General features: G+C 42.7%; 1 protein-coding gene and 1 pseudogene across 1 annotated transcript; one reads left to right on the forward strand and one right to left on the reverse strand.

Moving 5' to 3' along the window:
• Positions 1-362: 362 nt before the first annotated feature.
• On the reverse strand, positions 363-15,579 carry AUNIP (aurora kinase A and ninein interacting protein). The gene is made up of 3 exons (XM_012750462.3): positions 15,398-15,579; positions 2,863-3,004; positions 363-1,266 (listed from the first exon to the last, which is right to left on the reverse strand). The coding sequence occupies exons 1-3, from the start codon at positions 15,473-15,475 to the stop codon at positions 407-409; spliced, it is 1,080 nt and encodes a 359-aa protein (XP_012605916.2). The 5' UTR covers positions 15,476-15,579; the 3' UTR covers positions 363-406.
• LOC105863437 (microtubule-associated protein RP/EB family member 1 pseudogene) lies at positions 10,019-11,660 on the forward strand (annotated as a pseudogene).
• Positions 15,580-17,061: the final 1,482 nt, after the last annotated feature.

Raw genomic sequence — 17,061 nt, forward strand, 5'->3', positions numbered from 1 at the left:
GCACAGGTTGAGTGGGTAAGATTACAACCAGAGATTAAAAGAACACATACACAAGAAGCAAAGTCCCAGCCAGGCAACTGAAAGAGCAAAGAGGTGGCTGTGCAGGCTGAGTAACAAGCTCTTCAGTGGAGGGATAAATACCCACCCTACCTTCTCAGCGCTCATCAGACTCCTTTGGGGAATTTACTAGTCACCTTCTTAAGGAAAAGCCATCATGCCAATCACACTGTCTTGACAATGGCACCACCTGCTTTATTTACACAGACAAAATGCTCAATAACAGCTTCATCCCATCCCTCTTTCCCACCTAAATAAACTTTCTCTACTACCCCCTCCATCCCCAACTATAAGATAATTCCCTTCATATCTCCCATTTCAAGGTACTTTTAACAACTCATTAAAACATTTAGAATTGGTGCCTGATAACTTGGTTACCTTCAGAGTCCTGGGTAAAGAGGGAATCAGACTGCAGATTTAACTGTGTCGGCCCATGCTGATACTGAGGCCAAGGGCTGTTAGGAAACTGCCCTAAGCCCCGATTCCAGTTATTGGTTACCTCTTGGAAAGGAGTTCTAGGGCTGTGGGCAATGACTCGTTGGCCTTGAGTATCTTCAGTGAAAAGCTGACTCCAGGAGTCCTTGTCCTTTTCACCATCCCAGGAAAACACAGAAGGTTTTTGTTTCACTGGACAAGGGTTTTGTTTCACTGATTCTGTGTTTTTTCCATTCCAGGATTCCCTGTAAGTTTGAAGGACAGGGGCCTGTCGCTTTTCTTTGGCAGACTCCTTCCTTTCCAACTTAGTCTTGTCCAAGGGCTGACAGCATTTGTCCCTAGGTGGTTTGATGTGTTTCTCCATGCTCTGATACTTATTTTTAGATCCATGAGGCCATTCCCTTTTCCTGGCAGAATCCCTCTCTCTCTCCTTTTGGTCCAGCAAACAAGAACTTTCTAAGTCCTGGGTGAAGGAAAAAGCCAGTGAGGCATTACTCTCTCCAGCACAATCTAGGCTATCAGGCTGGAGCAAAGATAATACAGACAAAAATGGGGTTCCCATTCTGTGGTGGCCAGAAGTCTGGAGGGACTGAGGAGAAAGTCCAGATTCCTGGATGTCTGCAGGGGTTGAAGTGGCTAAAGGAGGTGCTGTGCGACCATCCTCTAAGCCTTGGATCAAATGGTCTAGCTGGGCTGCATCTTTCTTAGACTCCTTGTTGATCTGACTTTCTCTATGAGATGAAACACTCCTCTGGTCATCACCATTTGTCTTTCCTAGTAAAACAGGAATGAATAACTGTTATTCTGTAGGAAGATCATCCCCTGAACAAGCAGGATTTAGTTGACTTTTTCTGAAATTGGTCTCAGCGACTATTACTACCTAGTGCAAGAGTCTTACTCAGACTCTTCACATAAACTTTTTAGCTGATCCTCCTGCTTTTCAATCTTACTGTTCTCTCCTAAATGATCTTCTAAAACACAGCTCTTCTATTCCCCTACTCAAATATATGAATGCTTCCCTTCCCATGACTATCTAATAAAGTCAAACATGGCATACAAATCAGACTATAGCCTACTTTTCCAGCTGAGTTTTCATTTGTGGAGTTTAACATAAGACACATCAGTTTTGCTTTTATTTTTTATTTAAATGTGGTTTCTACTAAATAGTTATCCTGACCAAATATATACTCCTGGATATTACCCTTAATGAAGCATGCTGTGGGAGGGGAGGATCAGAAAAAAAAAAAAGCATGCTCAACACACACTAGTTTTGTAAGGTCTCAAAGATCACATTATCCAACTCTGAGAAACTTTCCGGTGACTGTGAAGGATGTAGGTTCCCTGCTTCCCACGAGTTTCATGGGAAAGGCAGTGAAGACAATTAGGATGCTAAGTCAACCAGTAGGAAGGACAATAATAAACCAACTACTAGTGTCTAGCCTGTCCACTTTATCAGGCATGGAATGGATCCTCTTCTGCCTTAAGGATGAATGACATGGAATCCCCAATTCTCCCAGATTATACCAAGATCTAATTACAAACAAAGCAGAATAACTGATTTTCTCTCTCTTTTTCCAACAAGCATTATACTGCAGAAACTATGTGTTTTGTGAGAATTTTCAACTTTGCCTAAGAATTCAATGTAGACTATAAAATATACCAGAATCTTTAAGTAGAAAAAGTGTTTTTGAGAAAAATCTGTCTTTGTTACATAAAGCAAAAAGGGTGTTTAAGTTTTTATTTAGGGGAGTTGGAGTGCATTTGCAGGTTTATGCGAAACACTCCTTCCAGCACTCTCCAACTGGCAGGAACTGGCTCTGGAAGGCCCAGCCTGTTAGAGGCAGCTGCTTCCCTGAACAAGGACATGCAAGTGAAGAACCTGCCAAAGGATGAGACAAAACTCAACTTTATGCCAACCTTTCTAAGAAAGGGGATTTAAAGCTGCTTTCTAAGAAAAAAGCAGCTTTGAGCCTTTTACTAATTTGAGAAGCTTCATACAGAAATAATAATTATCAATTAACCTTATATAAATTATTCATTGTGGCCAACTCAAGATATACCTAATGGCAGGTCAACTCCCAAGTACACCTTTCCTCACTGCTCTGTCAGCGAATACAAATATTTAATAATTAAGCTGAGCGAAATGGAACCAGAAAAGTGTGTTTGTAAAAGTATGTATACATTGGTTTTCAAATGGCGATTTCTTATGTTTTATAACCTCTTCCAACAGGTCAGTTAGGTTTAACACAATGCACTACTTTGACCATGTCTCATAATGTTCCAATATGGAAAAGTAAACATAGTCCTTTTTTGCTCCTTGGAGAATGAAGTATTCCCAGACTGGGAGTATTCCCAGACAGGTCACCATACCTGGCTGCAGGGTGAAGAAGGAAGCTATGCTTCTCTGTTGAACACTTGTAGGTGGAGTTCTTCTTTGAGTAAAAGAAAGATTAGCCTTTCTTTCTCCAGGAAAGAGTGTTAGCATTTTGGTGCCTGGTTTGATTAAATGTGTCTGAGAAGGGGGGAAAAAGAATAATAGAACCTATTAATATTAGAAGAGGTGCCAGACAGGAGAGATTCAATAAACACCAGTGACCCTCTTGGAACTACACTGGACCCTCTGGACTCCAGTTATATTCTATTTTTCAGGTAGTTTGTACTCGACATCATCTTCCATTTCCTGCCATCCGGACAGTGTTGTTTGTTTGTTAAGGAATCACATATTCTAACTATAGCCCAGTCTTTCTGCTTCCCTGTGGAAATCAGGCTGACCAAACAAGCAACATCTGTTAAAGGGATTCCAGAGATGATGTGCTTTCCTTTATATTTAAGGTTAATTAGTGATTCTACATCAGCAGCAGTTGATGCATTTTCAGTAGTTTTCAAATAGTCACACAGTGGTTAAAAGCATGGCTCCAGAGCCACACAGCTAGGGTTCAAATCAACCCCAATTCTGCCACTGCCACTTATTAGTTGTATGATCTGCAAATTGCTTAATCTCTGCCTATTCTCATGTGTGGAATCAGGACAGTAATAGTACCTCTCCCATATGGCAGTTATGCAAATTTAGTGAATTCACTTACAAGACTTACACACAGTTCCTGGCACATAGAAAGCATTTAGTAACAGTTGACTGTTATTAAGAGGAGAAGCAATGGTGTCTTGCCACACTTTCATCTCAGGCCCTTTTATATTTCACAGTGTGGTACTGGGAGATAGGCAAGGGAAGTTTAGGACATGAGTTCTGTCAACTATCTATAAATAAAACCTCATCAATTTAGTGTGATTTGTTTTACTTCATTTGCTTGTTACGGAATGCCTGAGAAGTACAGAGAAGAGTTATACTCAATTTAGCTGTAACAGCCAAAGAAAAAGTGAGATTTGCCAATATTCATGTAGCAAGTTGGACGTAGGTCTGAAACTTGAACACAAATTATTAATTCTAGCTCAGAGTTTACCGCATTTCATTTTACATTTGGAAACTAAGTTGTACTTTAAGTGCTTAAAAGAACAAAATCCTGGATGTAAAATTCATACTTAGACTTGCAGTACTAGTACAGAACTTTCTCTCTCACCATACACTACCAGAAAACTGGATCAAACATACAGAAAAAAAATATCAGATAATAGGCAGTACATAACTGAAATCCCTGAGAAAAGGGCAACAAATGAGGTGAGTCTTGTGATCACCTCAGCTTTCTGCCTGAAAGCACTTTCCAGACCACAATGTATACCCAAGTAGAGCATTGCAGTTTTGATGAATAGAGTAGATTGAGATTGGAATTTGGGGAATCTGAGGTGGCTGGGAAAGACCTCCAGAAATCTGCATAGGGATCCCTACAAATCCATTACTGAATATTACACATGTTAAGTGAAACCCCATGAGCCAGGCAAGGAAACTACCCTGGAATTGCAAGCTAAACAATTCCCAGAGCTCACACACACTGGGAGATATTTGAGTTCCCACTAGCCAGAGTAGACTGATGACCTTGAATACCAGGGACATTGAGTAGAGTTCTATGAAGAATCATCCTTTAGTAGTAGAACTAAACTAGCCCTAGAGCAAAAACTATTCCAAATCTGCTTAACAAAGCTTTTTTTTTTTTTTTTTTTAAACAAAGCTTAAAAGCAAGCTTTGAAAGTATCAAGCTGATTAGTGTAACTTCCGGCCAAAACAAAATTCAGTATTCTTTAAAGACAACAATATCCAGACACTCAACAATAGCATTCATGAGGCAATACTCTAGTATGTAATAAAAAAACTACTAGATATGTGAAGCAGGAAAATATCTACAATTGGGGTGTGTATAGGGGGGTGGGGGGGATCTATTAATAGAAACAGACCCAGATCTCTCTTGCTATAGTCTGAAACAAAATTTAAAAAAAAAAAGAAAGACCCAGAAATGTCATGGATAAGAGAATTAGCAAACAATAGCTAACTTAAATACACTCAAGGATTTAAAGGAAAATATGAACATAATAAGGAGGAAAATAGGGGCTGGGCGTAGCTGTTCATGCCTATAAATCCTAGCACTCTGGGAGGCCAAGGTGGGAGGATTGCTTCAGCTCAGGAATTCAAGACCAGCCTGAGCAAGAGTGAAATCCCCTCTCTACTAAAACTAGAAAAATTAGTCTGGTGTCATGGCCCATTCCTGTAGTCCCAGCTACTCAGGAGGCTGAGGCAGGAGGATAGCTTGAGCCCAGGAGTTTGAGGTTGCAGTGAGCTACAATGACACCACTGCACTTTACTTGGGGCGTGTGATGAAAACTACAAACTTTAACAGATTCTTTTTCAAAGACAGCCAATACAAGATCTCCCATTTCACATCCTCTTCTTATGTGACCATGACACTCTTCCATCAAGTTGTAAAATCCGTATTCCTTTACCTTGAATTTGGAAAGAACTTTGTGACTACTTTGACCAATAAAATATGACAGAAGTAACAAACAGTATACGATTTCCAAAACTAGATCATAAAATGCCATGCAATTCTGCCTTGCTCTCCTGAGACACTCACTCTTGGAACCTGGCCACCACATTATGAGGAAGTCCAAGCTGACACATGGCTCTCTAAATTTTATAGGAGCCACATCCTAGCTATGTGAAATAATGTGGGTTAATATGCCAACAAATATTTGAGCACCTATATGCTAGGTACTGGGAATTTAGTGATGAACAAAACAGACTGCTCCAGTAAAGTTTAGAGAGAAAATAGACCAATGATAATTATTTAAATTACTATAAGTATGCTAAATACTGTAGAGAAGCTTCAGAGAAAACTACAGGTTATCAGACCTCAATTAGTTAGCTGAAGGATGTTTCTTCCTTAGGTCAGAGTGATGTCAGAAGTGACAATATCCCAGTTATAACTCTCTTAGAAGACCCATGGCTTCAAGGATCTCTATTTATCTCAGTGGAATGTTAAAACTGAGTGAGGACAGATCATCTGAACTGAGAAGGACCCAGGTAAAAAGTCCTTCAGCTAATTATCCCTACCTCAAAATAAAGGCAGCATCTGTGTGTACTTTATACAGTATAAGCATGCCTCATTTTATTGAGCTTCACTTTATTGTGCTTCACAGATACAGCATTTTTTTTTTAACAAATTGAAGGTTTGTGGCAACATCTGTCGGTGCCATTTTTCCAACAGCATGTGCTCACTTTTTGTCTCTGTCACATTTTGGTAATTCTCATAGTATTTCAAACTTTATTATTATTATATCTGTTGTGATGATCTGTGATCAGTGATCTTTGATGTTACTATTGTAATTGTATTGGGATGCCACTAACCACATCCATATATGATGGCAATAATAAATGTATGTGTTCTGACTGCTCCACTGACTGGCTGTTCCCCAGTCTCCTCCTCATTGAGCTTCTCTATTTCCTGAGACACTACAATGAAATTTAGCCCAGTTAATAATCTTACAATGGCGTCTAAGTGTTCAAGTAAAAGGAAGAGTCACAGGTCTCACTTTAAATCAAAAACTAGAAATGATTAAGCTTAGTGAGAAAGGCATGCCAAATGCTGAGAGGTCAAAGCTAGGCTTCTTGCACCAAAATGGTTAGCCAAGGTATGAATGAAAAGAATAAGTTCTTGAAGGAAATTCAAAGTGCTACTCCAGTGAAAGCACAAATGATAAGAAAGCAAAACAGTCTTATTGCTGATAAACAGAAAGTCTAAGTGATCTGTATAGAAGATCAAACCAGTCACGACATTCCCTTAAGCCAGAGCCTAATCCAGAGCAAGGCTCTAACACATTTCAATTCTGTAAAAGCTGAAAGAGGTGAGGAAGCTGTAGAAAAAGTTTGAAGCTAGCAGAGGTTGGTCCATGAGGTTCAAGAAAAGAAGCTGTCTCCACAACATGAAAGTACAAGGTAAAGTAGCAAGTGAAGCTATAGCAAGCTACCTAGAAGATCTGAGATAACTGATAAAGGTAGCTACAGTAAACAACAGATTTTCTATGTAGATGAAATAGCCTTATATATAAAGGAGGTGCTATTTAGGATTTTCATAGCTAGAGAGAAGTCAATGCCTGGCTTCACAGGAGGCCAGGTGCAGTGGCTCACGCCTGTAATCCTAGCACTCTGGGAGGCTGAGGCGGGCAGATTGCTTGAGGTCAGGAGTTCGAAACCAGCCTGAGCAAGACTCCGTCTCTACTATAAATAGAAATTAATTGGCCAACTAATATATATAGAAAAAATTAGCCGGGCACGGTGGTGATACCTGTAGTCCCAGCTGCTCGGGAGGCTGAGGCAGAAGGATTGCTTGAGCCCAGGAATTTGAGGTTGCTGTGAGGTAGGCTGACGCCATGGCACTCACTCTAGCCTGGGCAACAAAGCAAGACTCTGTCTCAAAAATAAAGTTTCAAGGGACAGGCTGACTCTCTTGTTAGGGACTAATGCAGCTGGTGACTTTAAGTTGACGCCAATGCTCGTTTACCATACTGAAAATCGAATTATGCCAAATCCACTTTGCCACTTTGCCTGCACTCTATAAACAGGAACAGCAAAGCCTGGATGACTGTACATCTGTTTATAGCATGGTTAACAATATTTTAAGCCCACTCTTGAGACCTACTGCTCACTGACAATTGACAATGCACTTGATGGAGATGTACAAGGAGATCTTTTCATGCCTGCTAACAAAATATCCATTCTGTAGCCCAGGCATCAAGGAGTAATTATGACTTTCAAGTCTTATTATTATTTAAGAAATATATTTCATAAGGCTATATAACTGCTGTAGGTGATTCCTCTGATGGATTTGGGCAAAGTTAACTGAAAACCTTCTGAAAGGATTCACCATTCTAGATGCTATTAAGAACATTCACGGTTAGCTGGGCATGCCTATAGTCCTTGCTACTCAGGAGGCTGAGGCTAGAGGCTAGAGTTTGAGACCAGCTGGGCAGCACAGACATACCCCCATCTCTTTTTTTTTTTTTGAGACAGAGTCTCGCTTTGTTGCCCAGAGTAGAGTGAGTGCTGTGGCGTCAGCCTAGCTCACAGCAACCTCAAACTCCTGGTCTCAAGCAATCCTGCTGCCTCAGCCTCCCAAGTAGCTGGGACTACAGGCATGTGCCACCATGCCCGGCTAATTTTTTTTTTCTATATATGTTAGTTGACCAATTAATTTCTTTCTATTTATAGTAGAGACGGGGTCTCACTTTTGCTCAGGATGGTTTCAAACTCCTGACCTCGAGCAATCCGCCCGCCTCGGCCTCCCAGAGTGCTAGGATTACAGGCGTGAGCCACTGAGCCCGGCCATACCCCCATCTCTTGACAGAAAAAGAAAAATAACATTTATAAATTCATGGAAGGAGGTCAAAATATCAGCCTCATCAGGAGTTTGGAAGAAGTTGATTCCAACCTTCATCGATAAACTTTGAGGTATTCAAGACTTCAGTAGGAGGAACTAACTGTGGATGTGGTGGAAATAGCAGGAGAACTTGAATTAGAAGTAGGCTGTGGGGGCTGGGCGCGGTGGCTCATGCCTGTAATCCTAGCTCTCTGGGAGGCAGAGGCGGGTGGATTGCTCGAGGTCAGGAGTTCGAAACCAGCCTGAGCAAGAGCGAGACCCCGTCTCTACTATAAATAGAAAGAAATTAATTGGTCAACTAACATATATAGAAAAAAAAAATTAGCCGGGCATGGTGGCACATGCCTGTAGTCCCAGCTACTTGGGAGGCTGAGGCAGCAGGATTGCTTGAGACCAGGAGTTTGAAGTTGCTGTGAGCTAGGCTGACGCCACAGCACTCAGTCTACTCTGGGCAACAAAGCGAGACTCTGTCTCAAAAAAAAAAAAGAAGTAGGCTGTGGGCCAGGTGCAGTGGCTCACATCTGTAATCCTAGCATTCTGGGAAGCTAAGGCAGGAGGATCACTTGACATCAGGAGTTCAAGGACCAGCCTGATCAAGAGCGAGACGCCATCTCTACTAAAAATTAGCTGAGCAACTAAAACTAGAAAAAAAATAATTAGCCGGGTGTGGTGATGCACACCTGTAGTCCCAGCTACTCGGGAGGCTGAGGCAGGAGGACTGCTCGAGTCCAGGAGTTTGAGTTCGTTGTGAGCTAGGCTGACACCACAGCACTCTAGCCTGGCAAGAGAGCAAGACTATCTCAAAAATAAAAATAAAAAAAGAAGTACATCATAAAGATGTGACTGAATTGCTGCACTTTCACAATAAAACTTTAATGTATGAGTTGCTTCTTATGGATGAGCAAAATGGTTTCTTGAGATGTAATCTACTCCTGGTGAAGATGCTGTGAATATTGTTGAAATGACAACAAAGAATATATAATGGTACATAAACTTACTTAAGAAAGCAGCAGCAGGGTTTGAGAGGACTGACTCCAATTTTGAAAGTTCTACTGTGGTTAAAATGCTATAAAAACACATTGCATGGTACAAGGAAATCTTTTGTGAAACGAAGAGTCAATAGTGCAGCAAACATCGCTGTTGTCTTAAGAAATTGCCACAGCCATCCCAACCATCAGCAACCACTACCCTGATCAGTTGGCAGCCATGAACACCGAGGCAAGACCCTCTACCAGCAAAAAGATTACGACTCGTTGAAAGCTCAATTGGTAGCATTCTTAGCAATAAAGTATTTTTTTTTTTTTTTTGGAGACAGAGTCTCACTTTGTTGCCCAGGCTAGAGTGAGTGCCGTGGCGTTAGCCTGGCTCACAGCAACCTCAATCTCTGGGGCTCAGCGATCCTCCTGCCTCAGCCTCCCAAGTAGCTGGGACTACAGGCATGCGCCGCCATGCCCGGCTAATTTTTTGTATATATATTTTTAGTTGGTCAATTAATTTATTTCTATTTTTGGTAGAGATGGGGTCTCACTCAGGCTGGTTTCGAACTCCTGACCTTGAGCAATCTGCCCGCCTCGGCCTCCCAAAGTGCTAGGATTACAGGCATGAGCTACCACGCCCAGCCGCAATAAAGTATTTTTAATGAAGGTATTTACATTGTTGTTTTAGATATATGCTATTGCAGCACACTCAATAAACTACAGTATAACTTTTATATGCACTGAGAAACAAAAAAAATTGTGTGACTCACTTTACTGAGGTGGTCTAGAACTGAACCTGCAGTATCTCTGAGGAATGTCTGTGTAAGAAAGCCTGCCTAAGAGGCATAGGGTTCCTGTAGGACCAAACCCCTTGGTAAAATGTTCTCATGGTTCTGCAGCATTTAAATTCAGTTTAGGCCAGGTGCGGTGGCTCACGGGTGTAATCCTAGCACTCTGGGAGGCCAAGGCAGGCAGATTGCTCGAGGTCAGAAGTTTAAAACCGGCCTGAGCAAAAGCAAGACACCAGGGATTGGCGGTTTGAAGGAGACGAAGACGAAACCGAAGCCGGGCGTGGGCAGTAGCCACGGTTCCGCTGAGAGCCAAAGATGGCAGTGAATGTACATTCGACGTCAGTCACCAGTGATAACTTAAGTCGACATGATATGCTGGGTTGGATCAATGAGTCTCTGCAGTTGCATTTGACAAAGATTGAACAGTTGTGCTTACAAGCTGCCTATTGTCAGTTTATGGACATGCTGTTCCTTGGCTCCACTGCATTGAAGAAAGTGAAATTCCAAGCTAAGCTAGAACATGAGTGCATTCAGAACTTCAAAATATTACAAGCGGGTTTTAAGAGGATGGGTGTCGACAAAATAATTCCTGTGGATAAATTAGTAAAAGGAAATTTCAGGACAATTTTGAATTTGTTCAGTGGTTCAAGAAATTTTTTGATGCAAACTATGATGGAAAACACTATGACCCTGTGGCTGCCAGACAAAGTCAAGAAACTGCAGTGGCTCCCTCCCTTGTTGCTCCAGCTCAGAATAAACAGAAGAAACTTCTCAGTACTAGCAGTGCAGCTCCACAGAGGCCCGCTTCAACACAGAGAACTACTTCTATGCCTAAGGCCGGCCAGGGGGTGGAGTAGAAGAATCCCAGTGTGGGCAACGGGGATAAATAAACAGCCAAGTTGATGCAGCAGGTCAACGTATTGAAACTTACTGGCGAAGACTTGGAGAAAGAGAGAGATTTCTACTTCGGAAAGCTAAGGAACGTTGAATTGATTTGCCAGAAGAGGGGGAAAATGACCCTGTATTGCAGAGAATCGTAGACATTTTCTATGCCACAGATGAAGGCTTTGACACCTGATGAAGGTGGAGGAACAAGAAGAGTATTAACTGCCTGGACTAGCAGAACAACATCTGAATTCTTCACTCCAAATCATGTGCTTAACTGTGAAATACTCCCTTTTATTATACAGGACTCACTGGTTTCTTTTCATAAGCAAAAAGTACCTCTTCTTAAAGTGCACTTTGCAGAAGTTTCACTCCTCTTCCAATCAGTTTGAGTTAGGAGCTTTGACCTTGTTAGGAGAGCAGTATTGACATCTAGTTGGTTCACCTGGGGAACAGAGAGGCTGCCACGGGGCTCACCGTGTGGATGCGGGTCACACTGATCGCTGGAGAAGGTGTTACTTAATACGCTGAGGTGGCAACCTCAGTAGAGAAATGTAAAGACTGAATTGAATTTTAAGCTAATGTGAAATCTTGGCAGACAACATTGTAATAAATAAATGCCTTAAGAGTATTTAAAATATGCTTCCGTATTTCAAGGTATAACATATGACAGAAGATTTTGTGTCTGGGAAGGAAGAGCCAGACCTCAGAACCTTTGGAAACTGCTGTCACGGGTCTTACAGGGCTGCTTGAATCCTCACAGGCCTAGGCTTTGGCCCAAAAGGAATGTTTAAAAAGTTGCTCTGTAGGCCGGGCGCTGTGGCTCACGCCTGTAATCCTAGCTCTTGGGAGGCCGAGGCGGGCGGATTGCTCAAGGTCAGGAGTTCAAAACCAGCCTGAGCAAGAGTGAGACCCCGTCTCTACTATAAATAGAAAGAAATTAATTGGCCAACTGATATATATATAAAAAAAATTAGCCGGGCATGGTGGCGCATGCCTGTAGTCCCAGCTACCCGGGAGGCTGAGGCAGAAGGATCACTCGAGCCCAGGAGTTTGAGGTTGCTGTGAGCTAGGCTGACGCCACGGCACTCACTCTAGCCTGGGCAACAAAGCGAGACTCTGTCTCAAAAAAAAAAAAAAAAAAAAAAAAAAAGTTGCTCTGTAAAGCCATTTGATGTCATTGACCAATTGCAACCCTGCTAAAAAAGCAAGAGGATTTATTGCCTGGATGAATAGAGGGTGTTTCGGCCCTGAGATTTTAGGAGTTGAAGAACTTGATTTTCATTGAGCATTTCTCTGACAACTTTTCCGATTATCCTTGAGATTTCTATGTATTATGCTTTTTGGGAATTGAGGTGTGTCCAGTTTTTTAATCCAACAACTACATTTGGGGATTTGCCCACATCTCTGGGATTTGAATGGGGGTTGTGTCTCATTTTACTGTCTTTTAGGTTTACATTTAACATGTTTCTCTTCTCTGTTCCCCTTGCCCACTGGGGATTCCTCTTTGGCTCCTTAAAGTTTGCTGCTTAGAGTTGAAAGTGCAGCAGGCAGGTGATCATGCTGCAAGTTTTTTCTGGACCTCTGGCAAAGGGAGTGATCAGTGAAGGCCATCGTTACCTTGGGATCTGCAAGGCTGGGGTGTTTTTGGTATCTGCTGCCCACAGCTCTCCAATGTTAGCTGGATACTTTGCCAGTGCACTAATCTCTTTGGAAATAAAATTCATTAGTGTGTTACTGTTAATTTTCTTTTGCAGAAAATACAGTACCATGTCTGAATTAATTATTAATATTTAAAATATTTCCTTCCTTAACTCTCCCTCATTTTCTTTGCCCACAGCCTATTCAATCCCTTTGTTTGGCAGAATTCTGCAAAATATGTGTGTCACCCACTACTGAGATTGTTCAGCCCCTGATATATTTGTAATGATTTGTTTCTGGTGGTAGCTTGTCCTAAAATGTGTGTAGAAAGCAAGTATTTTATGATAAAATTGTATAGTGCATGCTCTGTGTGGAATTCAGAAGAAAACCCAGATTCATTGATTAACAATGCCAAAAATAGGCTGGGCGTGGTGGCTCACGCCTGTAATCCTAGCACTTTGGGAGGCCTAGGCGGGTGGATTGCTCAAGGTCAGGAGTTCGAAACCAGCCTGAGCGAGACCCAGTCTCTACCAAAAATAGAAATAAATTAATTGACCAACTAAAAATATATATACAAAAAAAAAAATTAGCCGGGCATGGTGGCGCATGCCTGCAGTCCCAGCTACTCGGGAGGCTGAGGCAGTAGGATCGCTGAGTCCCGGAGATTGAGGTTGCTGTGAGCCAGGCTGACGCCATGGCACTCACTCTAGCCTGGGCAACAAAGTGAGACTCTGTCTCAAAAAAAAAAAAAAAACAATGCCAAAAATACAAGTAACTAGCCATTGTTCAAATGACAATGGTGCTATTTCTCTTTTGTGGCCTTTTCAACTTTCGTTGCCCTAAAACTCCATTTTATTGGGAACCCATTTTCCACCTGGTCTTTCTTGACAGGGTTTTTTTCTACTTTTAACAATTTCTAAATAAAATTCTGCATTTCAAGAAAAAAAAGAGCGAGACCTCATCTCTACTAAAACTAGAAAGAAATTAGCTGGACAACTAAAAATATATAGAAAAAATTAGCCAGGCATGGTGGCACATGCCTATAATCCCAGCTACTTGGGAAGCTGAGGCAGGAGAATTGCTTGAGCCCAGGAGTTTGAGGTTGCTGTGAGCTAGGCTAACGCCTCAACACTCTAGCCCAGGCAACAGAGTGAGATCTGTCTCAAAAAAAAAAAAAAAAAAAAAATTCTAACTACTACATAGAAGGTAAAGAATTCTGTATTTACTGAACAAAGTTATATATTTCATATTTTTAATTTTAAAAACAGATAACATTCTTTGCTTCAGTGATTCCAAAGGGCAAGATGTATTAGAAGCTGTCTCTTTAAAACCTCCCCTACTCTTTTTTAATTAGGTTGAAAGGGATGTGGAGATACAGGAACAAGCAAGGTTTCCAGGCAAGCGGAGAGGGTGGAAAGTTGCTTTGAGGAGTTTAATTGAGCAGACTCCTTAGGAGCTTAAGAGTCTCCACAAGACACTACTAGTAAAGGCTGAGAAAATGGGAGATGGATGCATATGCAGATTTGAGGAATTCTTACCCTGAGGGTGTTTCCTTTGTTTTGAGTCAGTTTCCTTTGTTTCCTAGAGACAACACTCAACACGTCTTTTTTTTTTTTTTTCCCTTTGCTGTGTCGCCTGGGCTAGAGTGCAGTGGCATCATCACAGCTCGCTGCAACCTCAAAGTCCTGGGCTCCAGTGATCCTCCCGCCACAGCATCCCAAGTACCTGGGACCACAAGTGCACACTACCACTAACACCTAATTTTTCTATTTGTGTAGAACACGGTCTCATTCTCGCTCAAGCTGGTCTGGGACTCCTGAGCTCAAGCGATCCTCCAGCCTGGGCCTCCCAGAGAGCTAAAATTACAGGCGTGAGCCCCCGCGCCCCAACAAGTCTTTACTGAATGAGTGTTTTAGAAAGTTTTAAGATGTTCATGTTTCCATACTGTAAGAAAATAATATTTTTTCAAACCTAACAAACTTTTTTTCAAACTTAACAAAATCAAGCTGGCAAGTATGATTCATAAGCAACGTTTAAAAAATAAAAACATCCTTAGCACCAAAGAGAACTGGGATATACTTTGGCTTCTACACTAACCCATCAAGTTATATCACCTCCCCAAGTCTCAGTTCAAAACTGTGTAAAAGGAGGAGTTTGGACTCATGACCTCTAGAATTTTCCAATTTGTGCTCAATTTCTTCACATATATTTCCTACGTGAAGCAAACAACACATACCACTATCACTAGCACAGTTTTGTCACCCCATCTTTTTTTTTTTTTTTTTTTTTTTTTTTTTTTTTTTGAGACAGAGTCTCACTTTGTTGCCCAGGCTAGAGTGAGTGCCATGGCGTCAGCCTAGCTCACAGCAACCTCAAACTCCTGGGCTCGAGTGATCCTTCTGCCTCAGCCTCCCGGGTAGCTGGGACTACAGGCATGCGCCACCATGCCCGGCTAATTTTTTATATATATATCAGTTGGCCAATTAATTTCTTTCTATTTATAGTAGAGACGGGGTCTCACTCTTGCTCAGGCTGGTTTTGAACTCCTGACCTTGAGCAATCCGCCCGCCTCGGCCTCCCAAGAGCTAGGATTGTCACCCCATCTTAAATGACCTTTAATGTTCTGCGGGCTTCGATCAGTATGGAGGTAAACAGAGGTGACAGAAGTGACGTAACAGGACCCTAGTACCAGCCTTTCGGGTGACGCCGCTCCCGCGCTCTGCATGAGAGTCCGGCCCCGGCTTCTACTCGCCGTGAACGGCCCAGGGCCTCCCACCCGCCAGCGCCCCACCTGCACTCTCCGCCTCTTCAGCGCCGCCGCGTCCAGCCACACGCCGCAGGCCTCCTCCTCGGCGCCCCTCCGACTCATGGCTGCCGAGGAGACGAGAACAGCGAGAGACCGGACCCGGCTCGCGACGCCTCAGAAAGCGACCGGAACCGCCGCCGCAGCCGCCACCGTTCGGATCTCGCGCCAACGCCGCGGGCGGAGCTACGCCGCAGCTGCCCCGGCGCAGGCCCCGCCCCCGGCGTCAGCCACGCCCCCTCTTATAGCCACGCCTCCGCGTTAGCAACAACGCCGCTGGTCCTTCGGTGCTTGGGGGCTACGGCTTCGCCCCGGCGCGGGTGTTCTTCCTGGTATCCTCTGTCAGGAGCTGGACTCCGGAAACTGCTGTGTGAACGGCTCTCCACATTGTCAAGAATGTGCATTTTTTTTTTTTTGCTGAATTGCATATTTCTTGCTGTAATATGTAGCCGAGCCCCTTGAGATTTTAGTACCCCAGCATTTTTTGTGACCAACACGGTGTAAATTCTGACTAGGCCCTTAGTTGCGCGCACCTGATATGCATTCGCTTCCTGCCTGCAGATGCCGCTTGTTCTCACGGTAATCATTAACTGCCGGTGTGCTGGTTTTTGTCAAGCGGTAGAGGTGGTATAAAAATAAAATCCTAACCACCCCCGCAACTGAACGGACCCCCCTCGGCCAGGGGAGCCCAGAGAAAACCTTAAAACTGAATTCCCAGCCGTGAAGGGATGGGAAGTGTAAAGCACAATTACACATGCACGCTCTCTTCATAAATATTCATGATCCTATAGCTTGTGAAATATGTATATTTAGCCTCCCTACTGTATAAAATCCTGCTCCCTTTGTCTCTCCCGCGAAACATGTGCTCTTGGCTTGGGGCCAGAGCGGTGGTTGCTAGCCTGTCAGAATGGCCACTGCAGGTTGAGAACCCTTCACGAGAAATAAAGATCTCCTTTTCACAAAGTAGAAACCTTCATAGTTATTTTTTTTTAAGTTAACAGAGACAACTCTAGAATCACAAGAAAAATGTATGTTTGTTTTGCAGAAGGAATGAATGCCTTTGAGGAAGTTAGCTGCAGAAGTCTAGTTGCTCAATATGTCATCTGAGACTGAAGAAACAGACTTCACTCTAGGTCCCTGGAACCCCTTCTCTTACCCTGCATAAAACCTCCACCTTCATCTCTTCCAGAAGACGGATCTAACAAATCCTGCTCTCCTGTCTTCTTGCTTTGGCCAAATTGAATAAACCTTTATCTCCAAGCACCATTGTCACAGTGTTTGGCTTTAGCTGCCTATGGGGTACAAACGCTTGAATTTGAGGTTCTACAACAAATATAGTAACTACCCTGGGCTCAAGGCTTTCCTCATCTCATCGCTGAATCTTTGCAGTCATTCCTGAGGGAAGTAGTGGAAGAAGGATCAGGTCTGTGGACCCCAGAGCTGGGGTCCTCAACCTAAATGACCAAATGACCAAACACTCAAGTTTGTGAATTATTTTAGTCAGTAAAAAAGAAAATCTAAGTGTAACTACAAAACCACATGGAAGAGGATTTTTTAAAAGGTTAAGTAAAAATTTGCAACTAGCTTTTAGACCTGTTTTCACCAAATGTAACCTTGGATTTTAAAGAGGATGGAGTGTGGAAAGTCCCTCA

The sequence above is a fragment of the Microcebus murinus genome, chromosome 2, assembly GCF_040939455.1.
Source record: "Microcebus murinus isolate Inina chromosome 2, M.murinus_Inina_mat1.0, whole genome shotgun sequence".
Taxonomy (NCBI): Eukaryota; Metazoa; Chordata; class Mammalia; order Primates; family Cheirogaleidae; genus Microcebus; species Microcebus murinus.